This window comes from Lepus europaeus, chromosome 11, assembly GCF_033115175.1.
Source record: "Lepus europaeus isolate LE1 chromosome 11, mLepTim1.pri, whole genome shotgun sequence".
Taxonomy (NCBI): Eukaryota; Metazoa; Chordata; class Mammalia; order Lagomorpha; family Leporidae; genus Lepus; species Lepus europaeus.
In genome coordinates, this window is record NC_084837.1 from 2,859,872 (window position 1) to 2,886,552 (window position 26,681).

Consider the following 26,681-nt stretch of genomic DNA (forward strand, 5'->3'; position numbering starts at 1 on the left):
GTGCTGGCACTAAGGTTGGACCGCGGGCTGTGCCAGCGTCAGAGCTGTCACTTGGGGCTGTGTGGTCGTGAGGAAGAGAAAGCCGTGGCACAGCTAGGCCAGGACAGGCAGCAGGCAGCTCAGAGCAGGCGAGGGAACAAGGACAACCCGGCACACAGACCCAGGCAGCGAAGGCCAGCGTACCACGGCCTGGCTGTGCCGGCGTCACCCCCACAGCGGCAACCCCCAGAGCTTCAGCGCCAACCCTGGCCCCCAACCCAGGTCTGAAATCCCGGTTCCCGGGAGAAACAGTGCGATTGGCTCTGCTCAATGGAGTCCTTTCTGTCTGGGCCAATCAGTGGGGTCTCTGACAGGAGGAAGGGAAGTGATTGGTCACTGCCCCTTGGCTACTCTGGCCTGGCTGTCACCATGGCAACGCAGGCCAATTTGTCCCAGCCCCTGGGGGCAGAGCTCCCCTCCTCCCCATAGCTGGGCCAGGGCATTGCACAAAGAGGAACTGCAGGAGGCGTGAGCACACACGTGGGGCCCGATCGCCCCCAGAAATTGATCTCTGCCTTCACGTGGTGAAGAGTTAGCTGGTTAATAGCCCGTGGCAAATCCCAGGGCCGGCAGGGGGCGGACCACCCACACGCTATCGGCAGCACTGGCCGATTTCCAGGCGATGCCCGAGCCCGGGGCCCGCAGGAGCACAACCAGCAGCACTGTTCCCAGCGTGGTCACAGGCACAGCAAGGGGAGGACGAGGAGGGGACAGCCGGGGACGAGCAGACGCTGACGCCGAAGGAGCAGCGAATGCCGGGGCTTCCTCCAGCGCAGAACAAAGCCGGGAACCCCTAGTGCTGTTAGGGGCTGTCCAGGGTCGTTGGCCGGTCACAGGGTGCCCACAAGGCACTGTGCCTGCTCTCTGGGGGCATGCGAGGTGACCGTCGCATGCATGAATGTGGCCCTTTGCTGCTGGCTCCTGAGCATGCGTGGGCTTGGTCTGCTGATGCCCTCGCTGCTGGCGACCTCTGTTCTTGGAGCAGGCAGGGGCCTGGCAATGTGGGCCCGACACCAAGCCAGACTCCTGCCCTCGGGAGTGGGGGCCACGAGGGATGAGTGGCCTGAAAGCAGACAGATGGCAGGCAGGAGCGCCAAGAGGAAGAGAAGAGGGCGCTGTAGGACTCTCTGTGGATGCCGTGTTGCACAGAGCCTGCGCCCACGGAGGCTGAGCCGCCGTCCACAGGTCCTGGACTGGGTTCTTGCTCAACAGCAGCTCATGCTGGCATGGTAGGGAAGTGACCGGAGGCTTGGACTGTCACCTGGCTGTTCCCACACCTGGGAATCCTCAGTGCCAGCTCCAACCGCCTCCCCAGAGCCCCTCTCTGAGCACCTGGCCACAGTCGCCCCCACCTGTGTCACACGCCCCGGTTCTGCTTCCCCTGGCGTGTGTCACCACCTGGAGTTATCCTGTCCGTCTCCTTTGCAATGACACGAGTACCAGGGACTGGGAGTGCTGGGGCTCGGGGGTGACTGTGAGGGTTAGCTTCCAAAGGGGCTGTTTGCCCAGTGGGAGGGAGTGGGGATGTGATGTCGGGGGAGGGAACAGCATGAGCAGAGGCTGGGAACAACCCGGGCAGCGAGCCTGTAGCCTGGACAACGCGGCGGGCAGAATGGGTTGCTGGGAGCGTTTGGCCCATGTCCTGTGGGCAGCAGGGGTCAGGGATGCCCACAGTGGGTTGGCTCAGCAGAACCCTGGCTCAGCCGGGGTGTTGGTGGAGTTTATATGCAGGCCGACGCAGCTGGGAGCCAAGCCTGGCGTGGAACGGGACGGGGACCCTAACGACTGAGGACCCAGGACTGAGGACGAGCTTTGGGGAGGGGGATCGTGTCGCGTCCCCCGACTCGGGCAGCCTGGTGGCATTGGGTGTGCTGAGCCCTGCGTGTCATCAGAGACCAGACACAGAGGGTGCAGCCGGGCGGCCAGCGACGGATCCGCTGCAGAACACGGGCACCTGCTCCCGGGCCTTGCCCCTCCCCCGCTGGCTCGAGCAGAGGTGCCGGGTGACGCGGGATCTGGCCCCGTCATTCCATGGTGCCGTGTGGCTTTCCAGATGTCACTGCTATTTTGGGCGGGTGTTGGGAGCAGCTGGCGATGACCTCACAGAGTGTGACTTTAGGGACCAGATGACCCTGCCTGCTGCTGGGAGTGAAGCCAGCTCCTGGCTCTGTGTCTCTGGGCCCCGGAACCTGGAGCGAAACGTTCCTTGGACGGGGCACCTGTGCCATCCGGGGCGCCAGTGCCCATCCTGCTCCTTTGTGGGGTCAGCCTGTGCAGGGCTTACTTTCCAACCTGAGCCGTTTCCTGTCTTGGGAAAAGCAGTTCCTGGAGGCTCCGAAGGAGATTCCGGCGAAGTCAAGTGCTGCTTGCTCGTGTGGCGCCTGGGGGGTCCACTGTCATGGAAGTGGCCTTGGTTGCCTTCCGGCCAAACTCCAAGCCAGGGAAGGAGCCCTTGGCGGGCATCCTCCAGCCTCGGCTTGCATACCTCCAGCCACGGGGAGATCACTCCTCCTGGTTCCTAGTCCCTGCTCACCAGCGTCCAGGCTAACACGCCCGCCTTACCCCAGGCCCGGCTCCTTGGAACTCCGAGCTCTGGCTGTGCCTGCCCCCTGCAGAAGCCACACACGTGCAGCTGTCGGCTCGCCCAGCTCGGCTGCGCGGTCAGTGCCGAATGCACACTGGGCTTCAGAGATGGGTGTGGAGGAAGGAATCGAGAATCGCGTTGATCCCTGTGGATGTAAACAGTTTGCAGAAAGCCACCTTGGAATTGACATTTTTCTTTTATGAATTGAAAGGGTATTTGGGATATGTCCAGGTAAATCTGCTCTTAAATCGACTTCACCCGTGTCTTTTTCGCTCTAATTGTGTGGCTGCTAAGAATGTTTAACGGCGCGAGGGGCTCCCACTTTCCCCCTGTTGCACAGCACTGTTCTAGAGCTTTCTGGAATAAAGTGGCCGCGGCCCCCGGCACCGCAGCCCTTCAGAGGTGAGGCGAGTTCTTAGGCCATGTGGAGTCCAGCCCAAGGGGGGCGGGGGGGCTGCTGCTCCCTGCCCGCCTGGAGCCACAGGTGGCAGTGCCGAGTCTCACAGGCGGCTCAGAGCCCCACCTCCCGCGTCCCACACGCACTTTGTGTTTTCGGTTGCTGTGGATGTGAGGCGGCTCGGAGACCTCCTCTCTGGCCGACGTCCCAGGAGGGTGTGGTTGACCACCGGGGTTGGTGAAGCCGTGTGGACGCACTGCTGTCCAGCACGAGCCACGTGTGGCTTGGTGTCCTCTGTGGTCATGGCCGACACCTCGTGATGTTGCCCCAGCTGCGCCCCACGTCCCTGGGTTGTCTGAGCACAGCCGTTCTGAGGAGCGTGGCCAGGTCTGAGCCGGACGGAGGTCCCTCAGACGTGGGTCTCTGCTGGTTTTCCTTGATCTGCGCTGGGGGTAGGCAGGGCCCTGTGTCAGGCCCAGGGTCCCTGTGACCAACAAGGCTGACCCTGCTGGAGCTGACCTGGTCACTGGACTGACGCGTTTAGCAGGTTCCCCACCTGCCCGTCACCCCTGCCCCTGGCTGCACACGGCACCCTGGGAGGAGGCCAAGTGGGGCATCCTGCACCGCCTCCTGCAGGTGCACCCCTTACATAAACCCCTGGCCCGGCCTGGGGGGCTGTGCTTGCCCCATCGCTGTGTGTCCAGGTGTCGACTCTGTCATCTGTACTTGGCTTTCTAACCCCAGACTGTTCATGTTTTGTTCAGATTGTTCCAGCTGTGACCACTGAGGGGGGGATCCTGTGACCTCTGACCCCATCAGCTTCCTGTCTGAACTACTCACTTCCTGTGACCTCTGACCCCATCAGCTTCCTGTTGGAGCTACTCCTCACTTCCTGTTACCTCTGACCCCATTAGCTTCCTGTCAGAATGCTTCACTTCCTGTGACCTTTGACCCCATTAGCTTCCAGTCTGAACTACTCCTCACTTCCTGTGACCTCTGACCTCATTGGCTTCCTGTCTGAACCACTGCATACTTCTTGTAACCTTTGACCTCATCAGTTTCTGTCTGAGCCCCTCCCTACTTCCCATCACCTTTGACCCCCGTCAGTTACCTGCCCGAGCTCCTGCTTACTTCTGGTCACCTTTGACCCCATCTGTTTCCTGTCTGAACAGCTCCTTACTTCCCATAACCCTTGACCCCACCCATCTCCTGAGGGGTGCTTCCTCATTTCCTGTGACCTTTGACCCGCACCATTTCCCTCCTCGCTTCCATGACCTTTGACCCCATCCATTTCCTGTCAAGCCCTCCTCACTTCCTGCAGGTGGAGATGCTACCGGCTCACCTTGTATTAACACAGGGACTACTGGACCTGTATCTTGAATTGTTCTCAAGTTCATGGGTCATTCAAGGAATGCCTTTCTTCCCTGTGTGCTTCTGTAGATCACCTTTGTTTATTAAAAGCTGTGTCACCACGCTGGGCTTGGCCGTGTGTGGGCAGTGCCAGGTCTAATTTTTTTGCTCAGCTCCCTGCTCTGTACCTGGGTCCTGTGTGTTCCTGTGTGCAGGCCCCACCCTGTACCTGGGTCATGTGTGTTCCTGTGTGCAGGCCCCACCCTGTACCTGGGTCCTGTGTGTCCCTGTGTGTAGGCCCCGCCCTGTACCTGGGTCATGTGTGTCCCTGTGTGTAGGCCCCGCCCTGTACCTGGGTCCTGTGTGTTCCCTGTTGCAGGCCCCGCCCTGTACCTGGGTCCTGTGTGTTCCTGTGTGCAGGCCCCGCCCTGTACCTGGGTCATGTGTGTTCCTGTGTGTAGGCCCCGCCCTGTACCTGGGTCATGTGTGTCCCTGTGTGTAGGCCCCGCCCTGTACCTGGGTCCTGTGTGTTCCCCGTGTGCAGGCCCCGCCCTGTACCTGGGTCATGTGTGTCCCTGTGTGTAGGCCCCGCCCTGTACCTGGGTCCTGTGTGTTCCTGTGTGCAGGCCCCGCCCTGTACCTGGGTCATGTGTGTCCCTGTGTGTAGGCCCTGCTCTGTACCTGTGTCCTGTGTGTTCCCTGCATGTAGGCCCCGCCCTGTACCTGGGTCCTGTGTGTTGCCCTTGAGCAAGCCCCTCCTCCCTCACCTGTTGTCCCTGGTGAGCTGCCGGCACTGTTGCTTCATCTCCTGCCATCTGTTTGTGCTCTCCTGTGGGAGAGGAGGCACAGCCAGGGCCCTGCGAGCTGTACGCATTGGTCAGCGGGTGTCTGCATGCGGCCACTGCCTGGGCAGCACCTTCCCCCTTGGCTCAGGCGTTGGGAAAGTCCTGGGCAGGTGGGAGTCGCCGTCGTCAGCGGAGAACAGAAGCGAGGTTGGCTGGACCCGGTTTTTTCCAGCCAATCCACTTGCCCTGTGTGCATTGCCGTTTAGGTTGCCTTCACGCCGTGATGGGCAGGTGTCATGTCCACAGTCTCCTGTGGACTTGCAGAGCCGGCAGTGCCTGGTGCCGTGGGGGCCGGCCTCGGATTTTCTGTTTTCCCTTGCTGTGCGCTTCCGCAGCTTTGGCTGCCCCGGCCCAGCCCGCCAGGCGGCTGCAAGTCCTGCGCAGGTGCATTGAGAACCTTTTCCTCCTGCTTTCCTTATTTCCGGTTCCACTTCCTTCAGACCCCACTTTGGGCTTCAGGATTCAGGCGCGTTTTCCTTTAAGGGGAAGTGTGTGTGCAGAGTGGTGGTTAGAGAGCGTGGCTCCGCACCAGCCGACCCTGTCCTGCCGTCAGCCCAGCCCCTCCCTGGGCCGGCCAGCCCCCGTCCCGTCACAGCGTCCGCTCACTTCTGCACCTGCTGCTGCTGCCCACGGCCAGGCGTCGTCTCTCCAGGGCCCCTTCCCGTCCGTTCCCTGTCAAGCCCGTGCGCAGCGGCTCTCATGTGCAGGCTGGGTCTGGCCGCACGGCCACGCTCTCCCCACTGGTGGCACAGGGCACCCCTCATCACTGCCTTCTGCCCGAGGACCCTCACCAGAGTGGCCGGCTTGACTGGGCTCGGCGCTGCGTGGGGAGGACCAGCCAGCCCATGTGCCTGCTGGCTGCAGCCGGGAGGAACGCGGGATCCCAAGCCCCGCGGGGCCTCTGTCCTCCCCTCCAGAGGAGTGGCCGCCCTGCTGCCCCTCTCCTTGGTGTGAGCACACAGCCCAGGCCCGGGACCGTCCTCAGCACGGCCACCAGAGGCCCCAGGGAAAAGACCCATGCCCCCTGCCGTCACCACGGAGCGGAGGCCCTGGCAGGGTATGAGGGGCGGGGCGAGGGGCTCCGTGCCTCCAGTCAGCTGCTCTCCTTCCCTGAAGGTCACGGTTAGAGCTAAGATGGCTGGCGGGCACCCAGTGTCACACACGGTCTGAGCAAAGCAAGGGGTGGTGGGTTTTCAGTCACCACAGGGAGAGGGTCCCGGGGACCCAGGCAGACCCTGAGGCCATGCCGTGAGCCGTCTCCACTGCCTCGTGGGGGGGACCGGGGGGCCCAAGTCATGTGCTGGGGAAAGCCCCTGTTGGCAGCTCCGTGGAAGCCTTGGAAGTGGGAGGGCCCAAGGAGTGAGTTCCTAACAGTGGGCTCTAAGACACCTGCAGGCCGTCCGGGGAGCCCTGGGGGCTGTGAGATCCAGAGCTGAGGCCCAGGGGCCGAGCGTGATGGCCAGGAAGAGCCCCAGGATCCGACATGGCCTGGAGCCTGGCCACCAGGGCCACGTCCCTCCTCAGATGCTATGAAGCCTTTCCGTAGAAATCCGGGGGACTGGAAGCCGCTGGCTCCGCCCTCCCGTCCCCCACCGCAGGGCCGCCCCGGCCAGCTCCCATCTCCTCCAGGCCTCCTCAGTGAGTCCCAGGCATCTCTGGCCAGGGACAGATCAGCCCAGCCCAGCCCAGCCCAGCAGGCACCCAGCAAGGACGCCCCACAGGTAGCCCGGGGGCATACTCGGCTGCACCTGAGAGCTGAGTTTAGCCTCATGGGGCCGGCTGTGCCACCACCTTGCCATGGAGTGAGCATTCTGAGGACGTAGCCGTGGGAACTCAGAGCGTGGACCTCAGCGGAGGCCGCGGGAGTCTTGTGGGCCACTGCGGCTCGGGGACGTGTTTGCTGGGGACCGGGGACAGCCTTGGAGCTGCTCACCCCTGAGCCCCAGGGTAGAGTGATCCTCTCCCAGCAGGGTCCTGGGGGCCTTAACAACCTCTCCCCACCCCCACCTGGACCCCAGAGGAGGCGGCTTCCTAGGCTCAGCTGTGCTTCGGGGTCGCGGACTCCTCCCCTGAGTAGCCCCGCCAGGCCTTCAGGGGAGCTCGAGAGGAAGCCGGGGCAAACCGGAGTCCTGGTTCCTGTTCCCCCGCAGGAAGCAAAGGAGACTGCTCTGGGTAACTCAGCCACGCCCCCGTGAGCTGGCAGCCGCCTTCTGGGATGATGGAGGAGGGGCCACGTGCTCAGACCGCCCACCCTGCTCTGTTCCACCCTGTGCTGCCCTCTCCAGCGTTGCTGAGATACCTTTTGTACGCTGCAAGACCCCTTGTTTGTGTGCATGGCTGCAGAGTGGGACAGCGACACTGCAATCCAGCATTAAAACCTTCACACGTCCCCTGTTGTCTCCACATTAAAGTGCATAAAAACTCGGCCCGGTCCTGCCGCGCCCAGGACCAGAAGGCTGGAGACGGGCGGCTGTCCACGGAAGGCGGCACGGAGGCCAGGACGCTCCCAGGAAACTGCCTGGCTTACTATACTGAGGGGACGGGGAGGGTGGGGACAGCGCCTCTGGGAGGGGCCGACTCCCCAGTGCCCCTGGACAGAAGGGGCGGGAAGGGCCAGCCCACGTCCAGGGCCCCAGGTGTTGCCAGAAGATGCGAGGGCCTTTGGTGTCCACAGCTCCCGGAGGAAGGTGACCCCGGGGAAGGAGCCAGGCAGGTTCAGACCCAGCTTCCCCAGGGGCCATTCCCCGGCCCCAGGACCCTGCCTCGGAGCTGGAGAAACCGGGCGCCCCTGGCTCTGGCACACTGGACACAGCAGGTGCTCGGGGAGCAGTGTAGATCTGGAGAAATACACAGCCTGACCCGCGTGGAGCAGGTCACTTTGTTTGAGAGGTAGAGTTACAGTGAGAGGGAGAGGGAGAAAGGTCTTCCTTCCGTTGGTTCACTCTCCAAATGACCGTAAAGGCCGGAGCTGCCAGGAGCTGAAGCCAGGATCCAGGAGCTTCTTCCTGGTCTCCCACATGGGTGCAGGGCCCAAGGACTTGGGCCATCTTCTACTGCTTCCCCAGGCCACAGCAGAGAGCTGGACTGGAAGTGGAGCAGCCGGGACTAGAACCCAGCACCCATATGGGATACCGGCACCGCAGGCAGAGGATTAACCTACTGCGCCTCGGCGCTGGCCCTGTCCTTGGTATTTTGATTGATATCACATTGAATCTGTAAATCGCTCTTGGAGATGTGGACATTTTGATGATAGTGACTCTTCCAATCCACAAACATGGAAGATTTTTCTATTTTTTTCTGTCTTTTTCTATTTCGTTCTTTAAGGCTTTGTAATTTTCATTATTGAGATGTTTTACATTGTTGGTTTAATTTAGTCCAAGGTATTTACATTTTTTTGGTAGCTATTGTGAGTGATTGATCTTAGAAGTTCTTTCTCAGCTGTGACATTAGCTGCGTATACAAAAGCTACCAGTTTTTCTGTGTTGATTTTGTATCCTGCCACTTTACCAAACTCTCCTATGAGTTCCAGTCATCGCTAGTGGAGTCTTTTGGATCCCTGTATGTAGAATCATGTCACCTGCAAATAGGGAGAGTTTGACTTCCTCCTTCTCAATTTGAATCCCTTTGATTTCTTTTTCTTGCTTAATGGCTCTGGCTAACACTTCCAGGACTGTATTGAATAGCAATGGTGAGAGGGGGCATCCTTGTCTGGTTCTGGATCTCAATGGGAATTCTTCCAACTTTTCCCCATTCGATAGGACGCTGACCATGGGTCTGTCATAAATTGCCTTGATTGTGTTGAGGAATGTTCCTTCTATGCCCAATTTGCTTAGAGTTTTCATCATGAAAGGGTGTTGTATTTTATCAAATGCTTTCTCTGCATCTGTTGAGATAATCATATGGTTTTTGTTCTTCAGTTTGTGAATGTGGTGTATCACGTTGATTGATTTGGGAATGTTGAACGATCCCTGCATACCAGGGATAAATCCCACTTGGTCCAGGTGAATGATCTCTCTGATGTGTTTTTGGATTCAATTGCCTAGTATTTTGTTGAGGATTTTTGTGTCTATGTTCAACATGAAAATTGGTCTTTATTTCTCTATCTCTGTTGCATATTTTTCAGGTTTAGTAATTAAGTTGACGCTGGCTTTGTAGAAAGAATTTGGAAGGATTCCCTCCCTTTCAATTGTTTTAAAGAGCTTGAGAAGAATTGGGAGTTAGTTCTTTGTTAAATCTCTGGTAGAATTCAGCAGGAAAACATCTGGGCTTGTCTTTGTCGGGACGGTCTTTATTACTGATTCAGTCTCCGTCTTGGCTATGGACCTGTTCAGGTTTTCTACGTCTTCATGGCCCACTTTAGGTAGGTTGTATATGTCCAGGCATCTCTCCATTTCTTCTGGGTTTTCCGATCTGTTGGCATGCAGCTGTTTGTAGTAATTCCTGATGATTCTTTTCATTTCTGTGCTGTCTGTTGTTCCATCTCCTTTTTTATCTCTGAGTCTCTGTTTTACTGATTTGGGTCTTCTCCCTTTTTTGCTTGGTTAGTGGAGCCAATGATGCATCAATTTTGTTTATTTCTTTTTTTCAAAAAAAAATCAACTCTTCATTTCACTAATCTATTGTGTCATTTTTTTCAGTTTTATTTTCTAATTTTTTCTTTCCTCCTACTGACTTGGGGTTTGGTTGTGGCTGTTTTATTTAGTAGGTCCTTGAGATGCGTCGCTACATTGTTTATTTGATGACCTTCCAATTTCTTGGCACCAGTTGCTATAAACTTCTCTCTTAACACTGCTTTTGCTGTAGCCGTAAGTTTTGATATGTTGTGTTGTCATCTTCATTTGTTTGCAGAAATTTTTTGATTTCTCTTTAGGTTTCTTCAGTGACCCGCTGTTCATTCCGGAGCGTGTTGTTCAGTCTCCGTGTGTTTGCTCATGTTCTAGAGATCCCCGAGCTGTTGATTTCCAGCTTCGTTCCGTTTGTGGTCAGAAAAGATCTGTGTATGGTTTGCTGAGGGTCTGCGGGGGCCTGCTCTGTGGCCCAGCAGACGGTCCGCCCCAGGAAGGTTCCATGCGGTGCCGAGAGCGTGTATTCTGCAACCGTGGGGTGAGAAGTTCTCTGGACAGCGGTTAGGTCCATGTGGCCACAGAGTAGATTAGTCCTGTGGTTTCTGTGTTGATTTTTTAAAAGAATTGTTTATTTGAAAGGCAGAGTTACTGAAAGAGAGAGGGGGAGAGAGAGGGAGAGAGAGGAGGGAGAGAGGGAGGGAGGGAGGGAGGGAGGGAAAAAGGGAAAGAGGGAAAGAGGGAGAGAGGGAAGTCTTCCATTCATTGGTTCATTTCCTAGATGGCCTCAATGGCCAGAGCTGGGCTGGTCCAGAGCCAGGAGCTTCTTCCATGTCTGTCATGTGAGTGCAGGGCCCAGGCACTTGTGCCATCTTCCACTGCTTTCCCAGAAACATGAGCAGGGAGCTGGATCAGAAGTGGAGCAGCCGGGACTTGCACCCTCACCTGTGTGTGATGCTGGCCCTGCAGGTGACGCCACAACACAGGCCGTGTCAGGTTGGTCTGTCCACTGGTGAATCGGGGGTGTTGGAGTCCCCCAGTGTTCCTGTATTTCCTTTATCTCCATCACCATTCCTTTCACGTCACAGGGTGCTCCAGCCTGGGGTGCACATACACTTTCTTGGTCACCGCTTCCTGCTGGGCTGCTCCCTCCATCCCTGCACAGTGCCCTTCCTTGTCTCTGTGAACGGTTTTTCTGTTAAAGTCTATGTTGTCTCACACCTGCTCGTTTTTGGTTTCTGTTAGCATGGAGTATCTTTTTCCATCCTTTCGCTTCCAGGCTGTGGTATCTTTGTTGGTAAGTTGTGTTTCTTGTAGGCCGCGAATAGATGGGTCTTGTTTCTAAGCCCTTCAGCCAGTCTGTGTCTTTTAACTGGAGAGTTTAGTCCACTCACATGCAAGGTCATTTCTGAGAAGTGGCGGCTTGGCCCTGCCATTTCTGTCAATAATCCCATTGTTTGTTTTGGATCTCCTTTGTGCGTTGCTGGGAGGTTTTCTGCCGTCCCATTCTTTCAGGATGCTGCTTGTCTTTCTCTTTCTGTGCGTGTCACATCCTTAAACGTCATCTGTGCGGCCGGCCGGGTGGTGACAAATGCCTTCAGTCTCTGTGTGTCATGGAAGGCCTTTATCTCGCCTCAGTCGTGACGAGCGCTTGGCGGGGAGCAGGGTTCCGGGTGACAGTTTTGTTTTTAAGGACGTGGGCTGTGTCTCCCCACTCTCCCCACCTGCAGTGTTTCTCACAAGAAATCTGTGAATCTGGTTGGAGACCCCTTAAAGGTGACCTGGCGTTTCTCCCCGGCTCCTTAGGTTCTTTGTCTTTTATCTGGAATCTTGAACATAACACGTCGCAGTCCCCACCTCCGATCTTGTCTGGGGTTCTGTGTGCTTCTGGTACTGGAACGTCCATATCTTTGTCCATATTCGGGATATGTTCTCTCCACTGCGTAGGTTTCTGGCTCACTCTGCCTCTCCGGTCCTTCAGGGATGCCCCAGCCACGTCTGTTTTGTCCCTTAGATCCTGAGCACTCTTGTTTTTCTGATTTTTTTTCTTCTTTGTTATGTTTTTGCCTTTGACGTCCAGCTCAGAAATTCTTCCTACAGCCTCACCGAGCCTGCTGCTCAGGTCTCCACTGTACGTGACGGACGGAATTCCTCACTTCTGATATTTTAGTTGGATTGTTAATATTTCTATTCCCCAACAGGGCTTCTCATCCCTGTCCTACTTAGGTTTCTGTAGCTCACGTCATCGCTTGTCTGTTTCGAGTCCTCTGCCATCAGTCTTGCGAATTTCTTCTCGCGTTGGTCAGTGTCCTGGTCCTCGTGGCCCAATGCTGCGATCTCTGTTCCCTTCTGCGAGTCGCACTGTCTTTCTCCTTCATATTTCTCTTATTTCTGCCATTCTGACATGTCTGGAGAAACCCTTGTTAATATCAACTCTTAAGTCTTTGTTCTTGGGAGTGTGCCATGTGGGTAGCAGGTGCCTGCACCTTCAGGGGGATCCAGACGGGTGTGCGGGGGCCTGGGAGCTGTGCCAGCTGCTGTGGGTGGAGCGGAAGTCCAGGGTGGCGCCTACAACATACGTAGTGGTTTGCTGGTGTAGTCAGGCAGCACCCAGGTGCCCACCCGGGTGCATGAACCACACAGAGGACCCCTGCACTGTGCAGCGTGAGCCTGGGGTCCTCCTGGCCTATAGCTCCATCCCAGGATTCCCAGTCTCAGGTGCAAGGGAGCCGCCGTCTGCCCGGGAGCCTCTCCCTCCAGGACGGAGCCGCCCGTCCCTGAGCTGGGCACCGTGGGGGGCTGAGGGAGGAAGGCAGCCTGCTCCGTGTTTGCAGTTACGTGAGCCCCCGTCCCCTCCACCTCAGACGACAGTGGGGACCGCGCGTCCCTTCCCAGGGGAGCTGGGCTTCTGCAGGATCCTCTGGCCCGGCTCTGGGAAGGTGGCGTCCCGCCAGCTGCTGTGGCCTGTGCAGCCCCTGCTGCTGCATGGAGCCTCCCCTGCTATAGATTTTCACTGTAAACTTCGCTCCTGTGAGCGCCCAGGCCACAGCTGCTCCCGTCCCCCTGGTGTCTCCCCAAGACCAAAATCAGCGTCTCTTCTCTAGTCGGCCACGCTGGGCTCCTGGGGCAGGGATTTCAACGTGTGACTCTGGCAGGCGTGAGGGATGGGACATGGACATTGAGGCCATGCCCATGTCCGGCCCAGGCTGCTCCCTACCCCTAACAACACCGCAAGCAAAGCCGGGTGGTGCGGGCGAGGTGGGCGGGGCTGCAGGTGTGGGAGCTGTCCATGCGCTGCGTGCTGCCCCAGCCCTTGGAGGGAAGCAGCATGGCCGTCGAGTGAGCGGCCACACTTCCCACGCAGCCGGCGGGGCCGTCCCCTGCCCTCCTCACCCGTGAGTCAGTTCCAGTCTCTCCTCCAGGCCCAAACCTGATTAGGACAGCTCCACCTCTAAACCTGTTTGTCACCCGGGGACGTGAGACTCCCGGCCCCTCTCCCCACCCCCGCCCCAGACTGCAAACCTGGTTCCAGTCATTGTCATCCAGGATTTACTAGAAAAAAACCACCTTTTACAAAGACTTCCTGACTTCTGTATTTGAAGGGCAGAGCGACTGGGGGAGGGGCGAGCGGAGGGATCCCGCATGCGCTGGTTCATTCTACAAAGGCCTGCGGAAGCCAGGTCTGGGCCAGGGTGGAGCCGGGAGCCAGGAGCTCCATCCAGACCTGCCACGTGGGCGCAGGGCCCAAGAACGTGATCAGCTGCCGGTGCCATCTTGGGCTCATCAGCAGTGAGCCGGAAGCTCCTAGGCGAGCTCGCCCTCCTCGCCCAGGGCTGGGGACACCTCAGGCAGGGAGTTCCCGGGCCTCCCTGCTGCGCGGCCTGAGAGCCCGCGTCTCCCTGAGCCTCAGGTGCCCCATCTCTCAGGCCCATTTCTCAGGGAGACTCTGAGCTCTGCACAGATGCTGGGGCCGCTGCTCTGTGCCGGCTGCTGTGCCGGTGAGTCCAGGCTATGGGTCAGCGGCTCTCGGCCAGGGGCGTGGTTACGCCCAGGGACATCTGACGTGGGTTGGGGAGGAGCCGAGGGCCAACCCCACGGTGCCAGGGGTGGTCACGTGGCCTCATCACAGCCCTGCCCCCCAGAGCCTGGACATGACGTGGTAGGTGGACCCGGCGGCCTGCAGCAGCGACGGCATCGGATCCAATGAACTTTAGGAGTGTGGGTCTGCTCCGGAGCAGCCAGGAGGTCGGGGAGTGGAGCTGGGTCCTGGGCCGGGGTGGCGCTGGTGGCCTCCGCCCCTGTGCGGCGTCTTGGAGATGCTCGCGGGCCAGGCATGCGTGTGGACCTTCATCAGTGACTGCAGAGCTACCCAGCTTGCCGGCCCCCAGGTCCTCTGCTCGGACGCTGCCCTGCCCCGTGAGGCAGGCCTTGGCTGCCTGGGGAGGGCCCGGCTCCCTGTGGTGACAGGGAAGCCCCACTTCCACTCCTGGGGCAATGCTGATGGGTAAACTGCGGCCTGGGATGGGGAGTCCAGCTCTGCTCCCTTGAGACGCTCGGTGTCCTGGCCCCCAGCGAGCCCCGGCTCAGGGCAGGGCCCTCAGCAAGCTGTGGGTGCCAGCGCCTTTAGAACTTACCAGAAGGATCTCCGTGGCCCACACAGGTCCACTACCACCAGGAAGCGCAGGACCCAGGGTCCTGTCCGCCGTGTGCCCTCAGGGACAGTCTCTTCCCGGTGCCTCCGTTGTCAGTGTGAGGATGGTGCGTGCGTCTCAGGGTCTCAGGTGAGGATGACATTCCACGCGTTGGCCCCCGATGGAGAGAGACTTGCTGCCAGCCGCGGCATCAGGGGCTCGGAGAGGGCAGAGTGGTCTCAGCCAGCCCAGGAGGGGGCACCGTAGCTGAGCGCCGCAGCGGCCAAGGGGAGGGACAGGTGCTCCCGAGAACAGCACGCTGGCCCGGGGCCTTGCCCACTGGGGCTCTCGGTCCCTCTGTCCCCCGGAGGCCTGGCCCGAGCCTCAGGGCCTCAGAAGCACTTGGAGGGCGCAGGCTGTGCCCGGGTGGGAGCTGAGCGTGGCGGGCCAGCACCAGGGCAGCGGGTGTGTGCAGGGGCCTTGGTGAGGAAGGGGACAGGCGTCTGCTCACTGGCCGCTGCGTCACCGCCGGACCCGCCTGCCCTTCTGCTCTGCCCACCACGGCCTGCCCCATGCGTGCGCTACCCTGCGACACGCCCTGCCTCTTCCTCTGGGCCCCCTCGCGGCTCCGCCCAGGCCCAGGCCATGCTGTTTCCTTGAACCCTGCACGGCGGTCCTCACGGGGCTTCCCCCTGCAGTGCACGTGTCCCTGGGTGAGTCAGCGACTCTGGGTCCTGCTTCCTGACCTGTCGGACAGGACTGCGTGGAAGCGCCCAGCCCCCGTCCCTGCTCCAGCCCCATGCTGTGAGAGGGCCTCGCTTGGCCTGCATTCCGCCCTCTGTGCTCTCACACCTACACCTTGTGAACACCGAGTTTGTCTTGTGCACAACCTGCACCACCCTGAGCAAACCCGTGATGGCTCCTGCCCCGCGCTGGGCACAGCTCAGGCTCACGGAAGCAGAGGAGGGCCCTTGTGTGAGGGCTCCCGGCTGGGTCAGTTCCCTCCCGGTGCCCGGGGACCTGCGTGCACGCCCGTTGCTCACCCTGTGTCCGGGCTCCGTGCTTGCTGGGGCTCTCCCAGGCAGGGTCACTCGGAGGCCTGGGGGCTGTGCCACCCCTGGGGCTTGCTCCTTGCCATCCTGGGGGGGCGGGGTGTGGGACCTGAAGGTGCAGGCTGGGCTGGCTTCTGAGCCACACCCCCCACTCCCCCAGGGCCTTTCCTGTGCCCCCTGTCCACATTTGCCCTTCTGAGGGGCTGAGGGCCTCTCCCCGAGTCACCGCCCACAATCCGCAGTCCCGGGGTCAGGATCCCCACGGATCGGGGGGATGCCATTCCACTGGTGACCGTGGGCAGCAGGTGGGTCACTGCCCTGTTTTCCCAGTGGAGCCGAGGAGTCTGAGGACTAGGGGGCCGCGGGCCTGGCCTCCTGCCCCCGAGCCAGCAGCCTGGACTCGGGCCTCAGGCCGCACACAGGGGCCCAGCAAGACCAGACTCGGCGGCAGGGGGCCTCTGGCAAGACCTCGCTCCTCTCAAGGGCGGGACGTGGGCCCCCCGGGAAGGTGCAGCCCGCTGTGCTTTGGGTGGGTTCCTGCCGCGTGGTTTACTCTCCCTGCCAGCAGTGTGTTCCCGTGTCCCCAGGCACCATCTCGGGCCACTGGGCCCTGGGATTTTCAGGGGTTGGGGGGATGGTGCACGGCGCGCCCTTCCGGTTTTGGGGGGAATCTGCCAACTCCGGCCCTGCTCCCTGCTACCCGCTGGGCGTGGAGAAATCCTCACCAGCCAGACCCAGACGGCCAGGGCCAGAGCCTCCCCCCACCTCCAGCGGAGCACCGGGCTGCTCACGGGGCGGGGTGGTCCCTGCGTGGGGGCTTCCCCTCCTTCCCTTCTCCGGGCCTGCCCCGCCTGGGGGACTGTGGCCGCGCCCAGGCAGTTTTCCAGCACAAGGACAGAAAGAGCTCAGGCCGAGTGCTGTGAAAGAAGGGCAAGAAGAGAGACTCCAGGCAGGCTGCATGGAGGCGGTGGTATTTAAGGCAGACTTTGAGTGGCAGGTGCACCTTTGAGGCCGTGCTGGGAGCCTGGAGTGGAGGGAGAACGGGGTCAGGAGCACAGCAGGAGGGGCCCGGCCACCTTGGCGGCGCAGGAGTGCCTGGGCTGCCGGCTCGAGAGACCCTGGTCCTGCCGCTGTGCTCGGTGACCTCGGCCTGGCCAGGCAGGGTGACCGCGGCCCCAGCCCTGCAGGCGCACGTCAGGCATCCCTGCGCCCTCTCCTTTGCCGAGACGCACTCCAGAGGCCCCCTGGTTCCCGGTGCCAGGAAGGGAAGCCCTGGCAAGGACATGGGGCAGAGGTCCATCTAGCCCGGAGCTGTCCATCAGGCTGAAGCCCCTGGGGAGCCCAGGCAGTGCCCATCTCTGGGGCAGGACCCAGGCCCGCTGTCGCCGTCAGCGTGCAGCAGGTGTGCGGGGCCAGCGGCAGATCTGAGCGAGAGGCAGCCGGCCCGGCTCGTAGCTCCCGGCCACAGCTGCCTGCCCTGGGTGCACCTTGCTCTTAGGGAGTCTGGCATCGGCCGCGAGCCCCGTCCAGGGCCTCCTGTCGGCTCCAGCACCAGTGAGGGCCAGCCTGCCGTGCGGTGTCTCCCGGCGTCCTGCCGTTTTGTCCTCACACTCATGCCCTGCAGGCTCCTCCCACGGGTGCGCTCGGCTGGCTGCAGTGTCAGGGCCTCGGCCTCGGTGTCAGCTCTGCTCTGGGTGGTGAGCCTTCCGCCCAGGCCACAGCCGGTCCCCATCTCTGCAGGGCAAGGCTGCCCTCTAGTGGCCAAGAGCCACAGCCGCTCCCGGTTTTGATGCAGCCTTGGACCCCCAGGTGGGCGGGGCAGGGGGCGGGCCTTGTGCAGCCCAGTCCCCTTCTTGGGCTCATTGTGGGAGGGGGGGCGGTCAGCCCGAGGGAGCACCTGCCGTGTGGGGACACAGCGCTCAGCTCACATCACTTAGTTTTCACAGCTTCACAGCTTGGAAGTTCTCGCCCCCACCACCCGGAAGTCCAGGCGGGACCCAGGATCCCACCCTGGAGGGTCCCCAGCCGGCCGTCGCCCCGCGGCCCTGGTGCGTGTCCTCTCCCTAGGCCGTGTGGCCTTGGGGCCGCTACCTGCCCTCTCGAGACTTCTGCTTTCTCGGCCTCACCTGTGGCCGTGAGAGTTCGCGTGTGACCCGGATGGTACTCAGAGGGACAGAGAGACAGGAGCGTGGGAGCTGACAGCGGCTGCCCTGGCTGAACCCTTGTATTCGGGATCAGACGGAACCAGAAGCCTGGCTGGGACGCGCCCTTCCCAGAGGGACCGTGCAGGGTCAGCAGGCAGCTCCCAGGGCCCCTTGCAGGAAAGCCTCGGATGGGGCCAGACGGGGCCTTACGTGCAGAGCTTGGGCCCTGCCTGCCCAGGCTTTTCCCGCTAAGCAGTCAGGGTGCCCGCCATCCTGCGGTCAGGAGGGGCAGGGCAGGGCCTGGGCGGGTCGTATCCTCGCCAGGGCCCTCAGGGCTGCCAGGACCCTGGACCACGTGGGCACCGAGATGCCACCGCGACCAGAAACCGTGGCGCCTGTTTATGGTGACCTGTGCTTGGCCGGGCTGTGCTGGGGGTCACTGCGCCTCGGAGCTGAGCACACAGCAGTGCAGCTGGGTGGGCGGTGTCAGCCATGGGTAGCGGGACAGGTGGTCGGTGCCGCCTCTGTAGCGGCCACAGCAGGGGTTGGCACCTGGCGCCGGGGGAGGCCTCCCACGGGCCCATGCGGTCAGCGCTGTGGCTGTCGTCCCCACCCCGCGGTGATGGTCACTTCGCCAGTTCACGCGGCATCGAGGGCCAACCTCGGCCCTGCAGCTTAGTGGCCTGGTCCTCAGATCGTGCGCCCACGACTGTGAGATTCTTTCAGGGTGAAGAAAGGAGGTTTTGTTTGCAGAAAATCGCATAAGGAAATGTATACTGATTCCTGACAGCAAAAGAGACTGCTGCCGTTTCTTTTAAAGGAAAACTCACATCTGTACGGCTTAGATTTGTTTTCGTGTTTGTTTGAAAATAAAGTCAGAGAGGGTGAAAGAGAGACCATCCACCTGCAGCAGCCGGGAGCCGGGGACTCCAGCCAGGTCTCCCACATGGGTGGTGGGGACCCCAGGACTGGAGCCCTCGCTGCCATCTCCCAGGCTGTGGAAGCAGAGCCAGGGCCTGAACCAGGAACCCCAGAATGAGGAGCGGGCTCCCCGGGCAGTGTCCGCACTGCTGTGCCGAACGCCCACCCGAGTGGCCTTTGTCCACGCGACTCTGTCTGTCGCCCGCTCTCTAAGCCAGCAACTCCCGCCTCAGTGCTCGGCAGAGGGAGAACGCGAGAGCCAGAGTCTGATCCCAGAACTCTCCGGAAGCCTCTCGTCTGAGGCCGGGGCTGTCATCAGCCCATTTCTCGGGGGGGCGGGGCACAGGCTCAGGGACACCGGGCAGCAGCAGGACGCAGCCCTGAGCCGCCCCTCGAGGCCGGCAGCAGCAGTGTCCACCCCGTGTGGAGACCCAGGGCGTCCTTTAGGGAGTGAGCGAGTCCCTGGGTGTCTGCAGGACGAGTCTGGATCTGCCTTCCGCAGTGCCGATCTGTGCCACCAGGTGGCAGACGCGTGCGGCTCGGGGTCAGCCTTGGACTCTGTCCCCACAGGCCCTGGTGTCACTGCTTCAACTGGAGGGAGAGGGTGGCGTCTCTTCACACGGTGCTGTGCAGGCCTGCGGCCAGCCAGGGGCCGTCTCCGAGCGAGGGGAGGGAAAGAGGTGTCCTCAGGTCTGTCCCTTCCCCGCGTTAGCCGGAGCAAGGCCCACAGCTCCCTTGGAAGTGGACGTCTGCGACGGACCTCGTCAGTGCCAGGACGCTGTGGCCCTGCCTTCACTGGTCCTCGTGTGCCCTGTGCAGCCCCGGGGAGCCACAGAGCGGGGCACCACTGACCCCGGGGAGCCACAGAGCGGGGCACCACTGACCCCCGGGAGCCACAGAGCGGGGCACCGCTGACCCCAGGGAGCCACAGAGCGGGGCACCGCTGACCCCGGGGAGCACCCGGGGAGCCACAGAGCGGGGCACCACTGACCCCGGGGAGCCACAGAGCGGGGCACCGCTGACCCCAGGGAGCCACAGAGCGGGGCACCGCTGACCCCGGGGAGCACCCGGGGAGCCACAGAGCGGGGCTGCACTGACCCCGGGGAGCCACAGAGCGGGGCACCGCTGACCCCGGGGAGCCACAGAGCGGGGCACCACGGACCCCGGGGGAGCCACGGAGCGGGGCACCACTGACCCCGGGGAGCCACAGAGCGGGGCACCACTGACCCCGGGGAGCCACAGAGCGGGGCACCACTGACCCCGGGGAGCCACAGAGCGGGGCTGCACTGACCCCGGGGAGCCACAGAGCGGGGCACCACTGACCCCGGGGAGCCACGGAGCGGGGCTGCACTGACCCCGGGGAGCCACGGAGCGGGGCTGCACTGACCCCGGGGAGCCACGGAGCGGGGCTGCACTGACCCCGGGGAGCCACGGAGCGGGGCACCACTGACCCCGGGGAGCCACGGAGCGGGGCACCACTGACCCCGGGGAGCCACGGAGCGGGGCTGCACTGACCCCGGGGAGCCACAGAGCAGGGCACCACTGACCCCGGGGAGCCACAGAGCGGGGCTGCACTGACCCTGGGGAGCCACAGAGCAGGGCTGCACTGACCCCGGGGAGCCACAGAGCGGGGCTGCACTGACCACGGGGAGCCACAGAGCGGGGCTGCACTGACCCCGGGGAGCCACAGAGCGGGGCACCACTGACCCCGGGGAGCCACAGAGCGGGGCACCACTGACCCCGGGGAGCCACAGAGCGGGGCACCACTGACCCCGGGGAGCCACAGAGCGGGGCTGCACTGACCCCGGGGAGCCACGGAGCGGGGCACCACTGACCCCGGGGAGCCACAGAGCGGTGCTGCACTGACCCCGGGGAGCCACAGAGCGGGGCACCGCTGACCCCGGGGAGCGCCCGGGGAGCCACAGAGAGGGGCTGCACTGACCCCGGGGAGCCACAGAGCGGGGCACCACTGACCCCTGGGCTCCCTTTCTGCTGGGAGGCGGGTGCTGTGTCACGGGAAGGTCGTGGGTTACGTGTGGCAGGTGCACCGGCCGTGCAGGGTAGAGGGGAGGCGCCTCTGTGGGCCCAGGCTCTCTGCTGCCAGGGCCCCTCTTCCTCGCGTCCCTTCCCTACCCGGGACAGGCCCTGGAGCAGCGGTTGCCAAGGAGGCACTGGGGGTCCCGGGGGCCCGGCTCTGAGTCTCAGAACTTGTGTGTCCTGCACTCAGGTGGGGCGCTCGCTCACACAGCTTTGCTGAAGAGGGAACAAGGGGGGTGGGGGGATCCCAGGGGGCGGCGAGAGCTGTCCCACTCATGGGCACAGCCACGGCCCCTCGGACACTGAGCTCTGAGAGGTAGGGCCCTTCCTGCAGGATAGTCCAGGACCTTCCAGAACACGTGAGATCGGAGGGTTTCGTTGACATCTCTGAGGAGGAGCTGCGTAGAAAACGGCCCCAGGGGTCTCAGCGGAAGGGAAAGTGCCCTTCCCGTGGAAAGACAACACCACGATCTCGCGTGGGCCTGCTGGGGTGGGAACCGTGCCTTCTCCAGGCTGCCCCGGTGTGTGGGGTCTCCGCGGCAGGCCCTGCCGTCCCCGTGTCCCCGCCCAAGCCCCCAGGCCTGATCACCAGCCCCTGTGCAGCTCCCCAGGGGTGCCGTTCCGTCTGCTGTGCTCCAGGGCAGAGGCCAGGCCAGGGACTCAGCTGTCCCCACACGTGGAGCGGCAGCACCATGGCAGCGCCACGGCAGCGCCACAGCAGCACCATGGCCGCTCACCCGTCGTTTCCTTCCAAGGAACTGAAAGCTTGGCTCTCTGGCCCATTAAGCGTCAGGGTCGTCTGGGGGACTGCTGCTGTCACCTGCCTGGGCCACGTGTGCCATTTGCGTGAGAGAGGGCCCGTGACCGCAGCAGATGCTGGAGTTGGCCACCCGCCAGCCATCATGGGGCCCCGGGGGACCAGCCTGATGACGGTGATTCTGGCTCGTGGTTTTGCAGGTGCGCAGGCTGACGTCAGCCACCTGCGCTGGCACAGCCCCCGGTGATGCGTCCTGGCTGGCAGAGTCCTGGGGTGGTGAGGCTGCCACCTGGCCAGGACGAGGGACACATCAAGGCCACCACACCAAACACCAGAGTGAGGGGAAAGGTTTATCGTCGGGTGGGGGAACCGGCCAGGCTGCCTCGCCGTGCACAGAGGACAGCAGCCTGTGCTGGGAGAACAGGGCTACACGGCTCTGCAGAGGTCAGGACATGGGAGCGGCAAGTCCCGGTAGGGTGGGGGTGGAGCTGACAATGTGATTGGGCTGTTTGGTCACCTGACTTCTAGTAAGCCAGGCCAGGCTTGGGAAGCCGGTGGTGCGCGTGCGCCCACCTCTGTCCCCCGAGGCCGCCAGGGACTGCACCTTCAAGACCTAACTTGATCGGGGCTACCTTTCCATCCTGAGTGCCATCCGGGTGCAGCTTCAGGCTATGGCAAGGTGCCGGGAGGCCAGGCATGCCCAAGGCCGCAGGTGTGGGCCCGCCCTTCTGCGAGAGCTGTGCTCCTGGGCCTGGGCCTCTCCTTTGTGGACGGCCTGAGTGAGCAGTTTGTTTGCTGGGTGTCTCTGGAGCGGTCACTGTGGCTGTGGCCGTGTCGCCTGCTGCCTAGACTGGGGACATGCTGGCTTCAGGATTTAGCCCCAAGCAGCAGTCTGTGCCACGGTCCCGGGCGCCCCGCTGGGCTCTCCGCCTCCTCCCAGCCACCCCATGGAGGCGCCCAGGCTGGTTTGATGGCTGAGGCCACCCCACTTCCGGCCGAGCGCCGACAGATGCCCACCCTGCCCCCGTGACCGCAGCTGCCTTGGTGGCCGTGATCCAGGCTGCGGCAAGGCGGAGGCGGGAGCGGAGGCGGAGCCGGGGGCGCGGTCCCTGCTGCGTGCATGAGGGAGTTAGAAGCAGCTGAGCTTGGACATTTCCTGACCCGCAGAGCCACCTCCCGAGGGAGGCTCGCATCCCACGTGCGTGGTGAGCTTGGACATTTCCTGACCCGCAGAGCCACCTCCCGAGGGAGGCTCGCATCCCACGTGCGTGGTGAGCTTGGACATTTCCTGACCCGCAGAGCCACCTCCCGAGGGAGGCTCGCATCCCACGTGCGTGGTGGCTGGCACCCTCCGTCATACGCCGTCTGCCACGCCGTCGTGGATCCAGGCCACGAGAGCTCCCACCTGCACTTCCTTGTGTCTGTCTTTCCACTCTGGTCCCAAGCTCCATGCAGGCCAGGGTGTTTGGCTGCCGGGTGCAACGCTGAGCGCCCCCCCATAAAGAGTGCTTGGTATACAGCAGGAGCTCAATAAGTGCTGACTGAATGGATGAGTATCCAGGTGTTTCCATGATAGCATCATGGCGAGAGCTGCACCCAAGCAGACCGGATGGGAGAGGGGCTCTCCGCCGACCCCTGAGCCCCCCTCTATGAACGCCCCTTCCAGCCCCTGCCGGTCCCTGCTGGCTCCTGCTGGCCCCTGCTGGCCCCTGCCCTTCGGGGCATCTGCTTGGGTGGGAGCAGCCCCATGTGGCTTGTCCGCACCAGGTGGGCGGCTTCCCAGGGACGGGCACCTGTCTGTTTCTGCCCCGGGGTCTGGGGGTTTCGTCTGGGCTCAGGACTTTGCCGGGGTGACCTGAAGGGTCTGTGCAGATTCCCGGGTGTGAGGAATGCCGTGGCACTCACGGAAGTGGAACTAACAGGTGAGGTTCTTTTATTGCAAAAAAAAAATAAATTGGTGTCCGTGTGGTTCATCCGTGACACTCATTTTCCATGAACCATCTGAAGGCTGCCCGCTGCAGCCGCCTGGTTCTTCAGCGCGTGCCCCAGGCCTGCGCCCACTTGCGCACCCCAGGGATGTGCAGGCCGAGTCTCAGACCTGCCACGGCAGACGGCGACTCCAAGGTCCCGACACCTCAGGGGCCCCGGGTGCCACGCCGCGAACGTTTCCTGCTCAGTGTAGTGCTCACAAACGTTTCATTATGTTTGAAAATAATCTGTGGCTTAGATTTTCCTTACTCGCCAAGACCTGAGTTTGCACAGTGAGTGCTGGAGCGTCAGAGCCAACTGTGAGTGCAGTTGCCTAGAACCAAGTAAACGTGAAAGCAAAGTTACAAGAATCCATCCGGGAGCTTGTGCTCTGGCCTAGCGGGTAAAGCCGCCACCCGGGATGCCAGCATCCATACGGGCACAGGTTCAAGTCCCAGCTGCTCCACTTCCAATCCAGCTCCCTGCCAGTGGCCTGGGCAAAGCAACAGAAGATGGCCCAAGTGCCTGGGCCCTGCCACCCACATGGGAGACCTGGATGGAGCTCCTGGCTGCAGCCTGACCCAGCCCTGGTCATTGCAACCACCTGGGGAGTGAAACAGCAAATGGAAGGTCTCTCCCTCTCTCTCTGTAACTCTGACATTCAAATAAATAAATAAACCCTTTTAAGAAATCCTCCCAAAACGGTGGATGGTGAGGAAGTGAAGGGTCGAATGCCAGATGTGGGTGTCCGTGCCAGTGTTGTTTCCTGGCTGCTGTGCGGGGTGACGGCCCCCAGCAGCAGGAGTTCCAGGGCCCACAGCACAAAACAGTCCATCGAACAGAGCCACACGTGGACCTAGAACTTCTGCACAAAAATGAGCTCATCCTTCAACCCTGCTTCTCCTTGAACTCTTTTTTAAAATACTTTGTTTGAAAGGCAGAGTGAGAGAGTGAGAGGTCTTCCATCCACTGGTTCACTCCCCGAACGCCCACAATGGCCAGGGCTGGGCCAGGCTGAAGCCAGGAGCTCTATCCAGGCCTCCCACGTGGGTGCAGGGGCCCACGCACTTGGGCCATCCTCCACTGCTTTCCCAGGTGCATTAGCAGGGAGTGGGTCAGCAGTGGAGCAGCCGGGACTTGAATGGCTGGTGCTCTGAGACAGGATGCCGGCATCCCCAGTGTGGCTTAGCCGGCTGTGCCACGATGACGCGGGCCTCTTTCGGGGAACTCTGGCGTGCTTCCGGGCGGTGGAATATTCTAGCGTGCCGTGGGGTGTCGAGCGCGTTCCCAGACGTGGGAAACGCTGGTTTTTCCCCAGCAGGGTTCTCAGGCTGCCGGCTGTGCTGTGGCCCGTGTGAGCGGTCTTCCGGACGGATGCACGCGCACTGACCTCCCCGGGTGACCGCCGCCGTTCTGACCACCGCCTCGTTCTATTCCCTCAGGAATCCTGTTCACGATGCTGGTGTTTGGCCCGGCCTGCGGCTTCATCCTGGGCTCGTTCTGCACCAAGATCTACGTGGACGCGGTCTTCATCGACACAAGTAAGCCACCCGCGCCGTCCACACGCACTGCCGCCCAGGTGGTGGGGCCACAGCCCTTCCCCCGGGCCACGGCCCTTCCCCTGGACCATAGCCCTGCCTGTGACGAGACCATGTGCCTGGGCTTGTGTGGCCTCTGCCCATGTCCGGGCCACACTGTCACCCCCAGGAGGGATCTCCCTCAGACATGTTCTTTCCTTATCTGAAACCTAGGAGAGATGGTAGCTGTGTCTGCTTCACTGAGTTCTTTGGAAACTTCCGTGGGCAGTGTGGGTGTGGGAACTCCTGGCACTGTAGCCCACGAGACGGCCATGCTGTCCGCAGCAGAGATGGGGGCTGTGATGGGCCGTGTGCACTGCCCCCGTGGGTCAGGGACACAGATGGGGAAAGGCCTTCTCTGAGACAGGGCTGGGGGGTCCTGTGTGGGGAAGCACCCCACGCCCACCCCCGTCAGCGAGAGCCAGTAGGGTCTCCAGGGTGCCAGGCCCAGTCGTGGCCAGTGCTGGGGCTGTGTGCTCCTGCTGCTCTCCCCCGGTCTCCGTGGTCAGATGCAAGCACAGCTGGTTGTGTGGTCCACACGGCACATCCATGCTGGCCCAGGCTCGCCCGCGGTTCACCCTGACCCCGGCTGCCCATGACGCCGGCCCTGGGCGCGTCTGCTGGGAGTGGCCCACGGTCTGTCCATGCACACGTGGAGCATCCTGTTGTGCCTGGGGCTGCCCGATGTGGGTCAGTGGCGGGAGGAGCCCCTTCAAGCCCACTCCTGGGGCGGGCCACTTCCAGGCCCCGCCTCCCGTGGTTCCCCGGAGCCAGAGGGGGTGGGCGAGGTCCCCCGGCTGCTGCAGTCAGGGGCACTCTTGGGAGGAACTTCTACAGCAGGACAGATCTCCGAGAGCTCCCGGGGCTCAGCTGCCGCGTGTCCCCGAACCCGAGCCCTGCTCTCCCGTCAGGCAGCGGATGGCAGAGCCCTGGGTCCTTCCTCCCAGCACCCACCCTCGGGGCCCCTGGGGACTCCTCTCCACCCATCGCCTCCTGACAAGGCTGCATCTCTAAGTCGCCCCAGAGAAGTCACGGCTCCTCAGTGCCATGGCGTCCCCGTGGCCTCAGCCCGTTCCTCCCAGCGAGGCCTTTCCTGGCCGCTGACGATGTCACAGGCTGCCATGTGGCACACGAGGCCGCGGCAGCCTCACCCATGCCAGCTGGGGGCTGGGCCCCAGCAGCCGGGCGGGCGGGGCGGGGCGGGGAGAGCAGAGCAGCGCAGGCCGGAGCAGCAAGGGCTCCAGCCAGTGTGAAAGCTGCCAGGGAGGCCACGGGCCGGGCAGCCGACGTCGCCCCGCGCCTGCCAGCGCCAGGCCCTTGAACCCCGGTCTGTGAACGTCGGGCTCTGAGCCAAGGGAGCCCTGGAATCCGTCTCCTCTGCCCTGGCTCAGGAAGTGCAGGCCGGGGAGGGGAAGGGGCGTGCCCCACCCACGGGTGCGCCCGTGTGGAAGTGGAGCTGCAGGAGGAACTTGTTTTGGGGCAAAGAGAATCAAAACCCATGCAACAAAGGACCTCTGAAATTCTATGAAAACGTGTATTATGGGGGAAAAAATCTCTTTAAAAAATGTGTTTGTTTGCAAGGTGGGGAGACAGAGTCTCCATCTGCCGGCTCACTCCCCAAATGCCCCCGGCAGCAGGGCTGAGCCAAGCTGAAGCCCAGGGCCCAGAACTTCATCTGGGTTTCCCAAGTGGGGGTGGCAGGGACCCAGGTACTTAACCTAACACTTGCTACCTGCTGGGGAAGTATAAGCAGTAAGCTGAATGAGAAGTGAGGCCAGGACTTGAACCCCGGGCCCTCCGACTCGGGGATGTGGGCA

General features: G+C 62.0%; 1 protein-coding gene across 2 annotated transcripts in view; it reads left to right on the forward strand.

The window, feature by feature from the left end:
- SLCO3A1 (solute carrier organic anion transporter family member 3A1) overlaps nt 1-26,681 on the forward strand; it is a 158,824-nt gene that overhangs the window by 90,022 nt on the left and 42,121 nt on the right. For both annotated transcript variants that reach the window (XM_062204536.1, XM_062204535.1), the window contains exon 3: nt 24,730-24,828. In XM_062204536.1, coding sequence (XP_062060520.1) covers nt 24,730-24,828 — 99 coding nt within the window. The remainder of the gene's footprint in view (nt 1-24,729; nt 24,829-26,681) is intronic.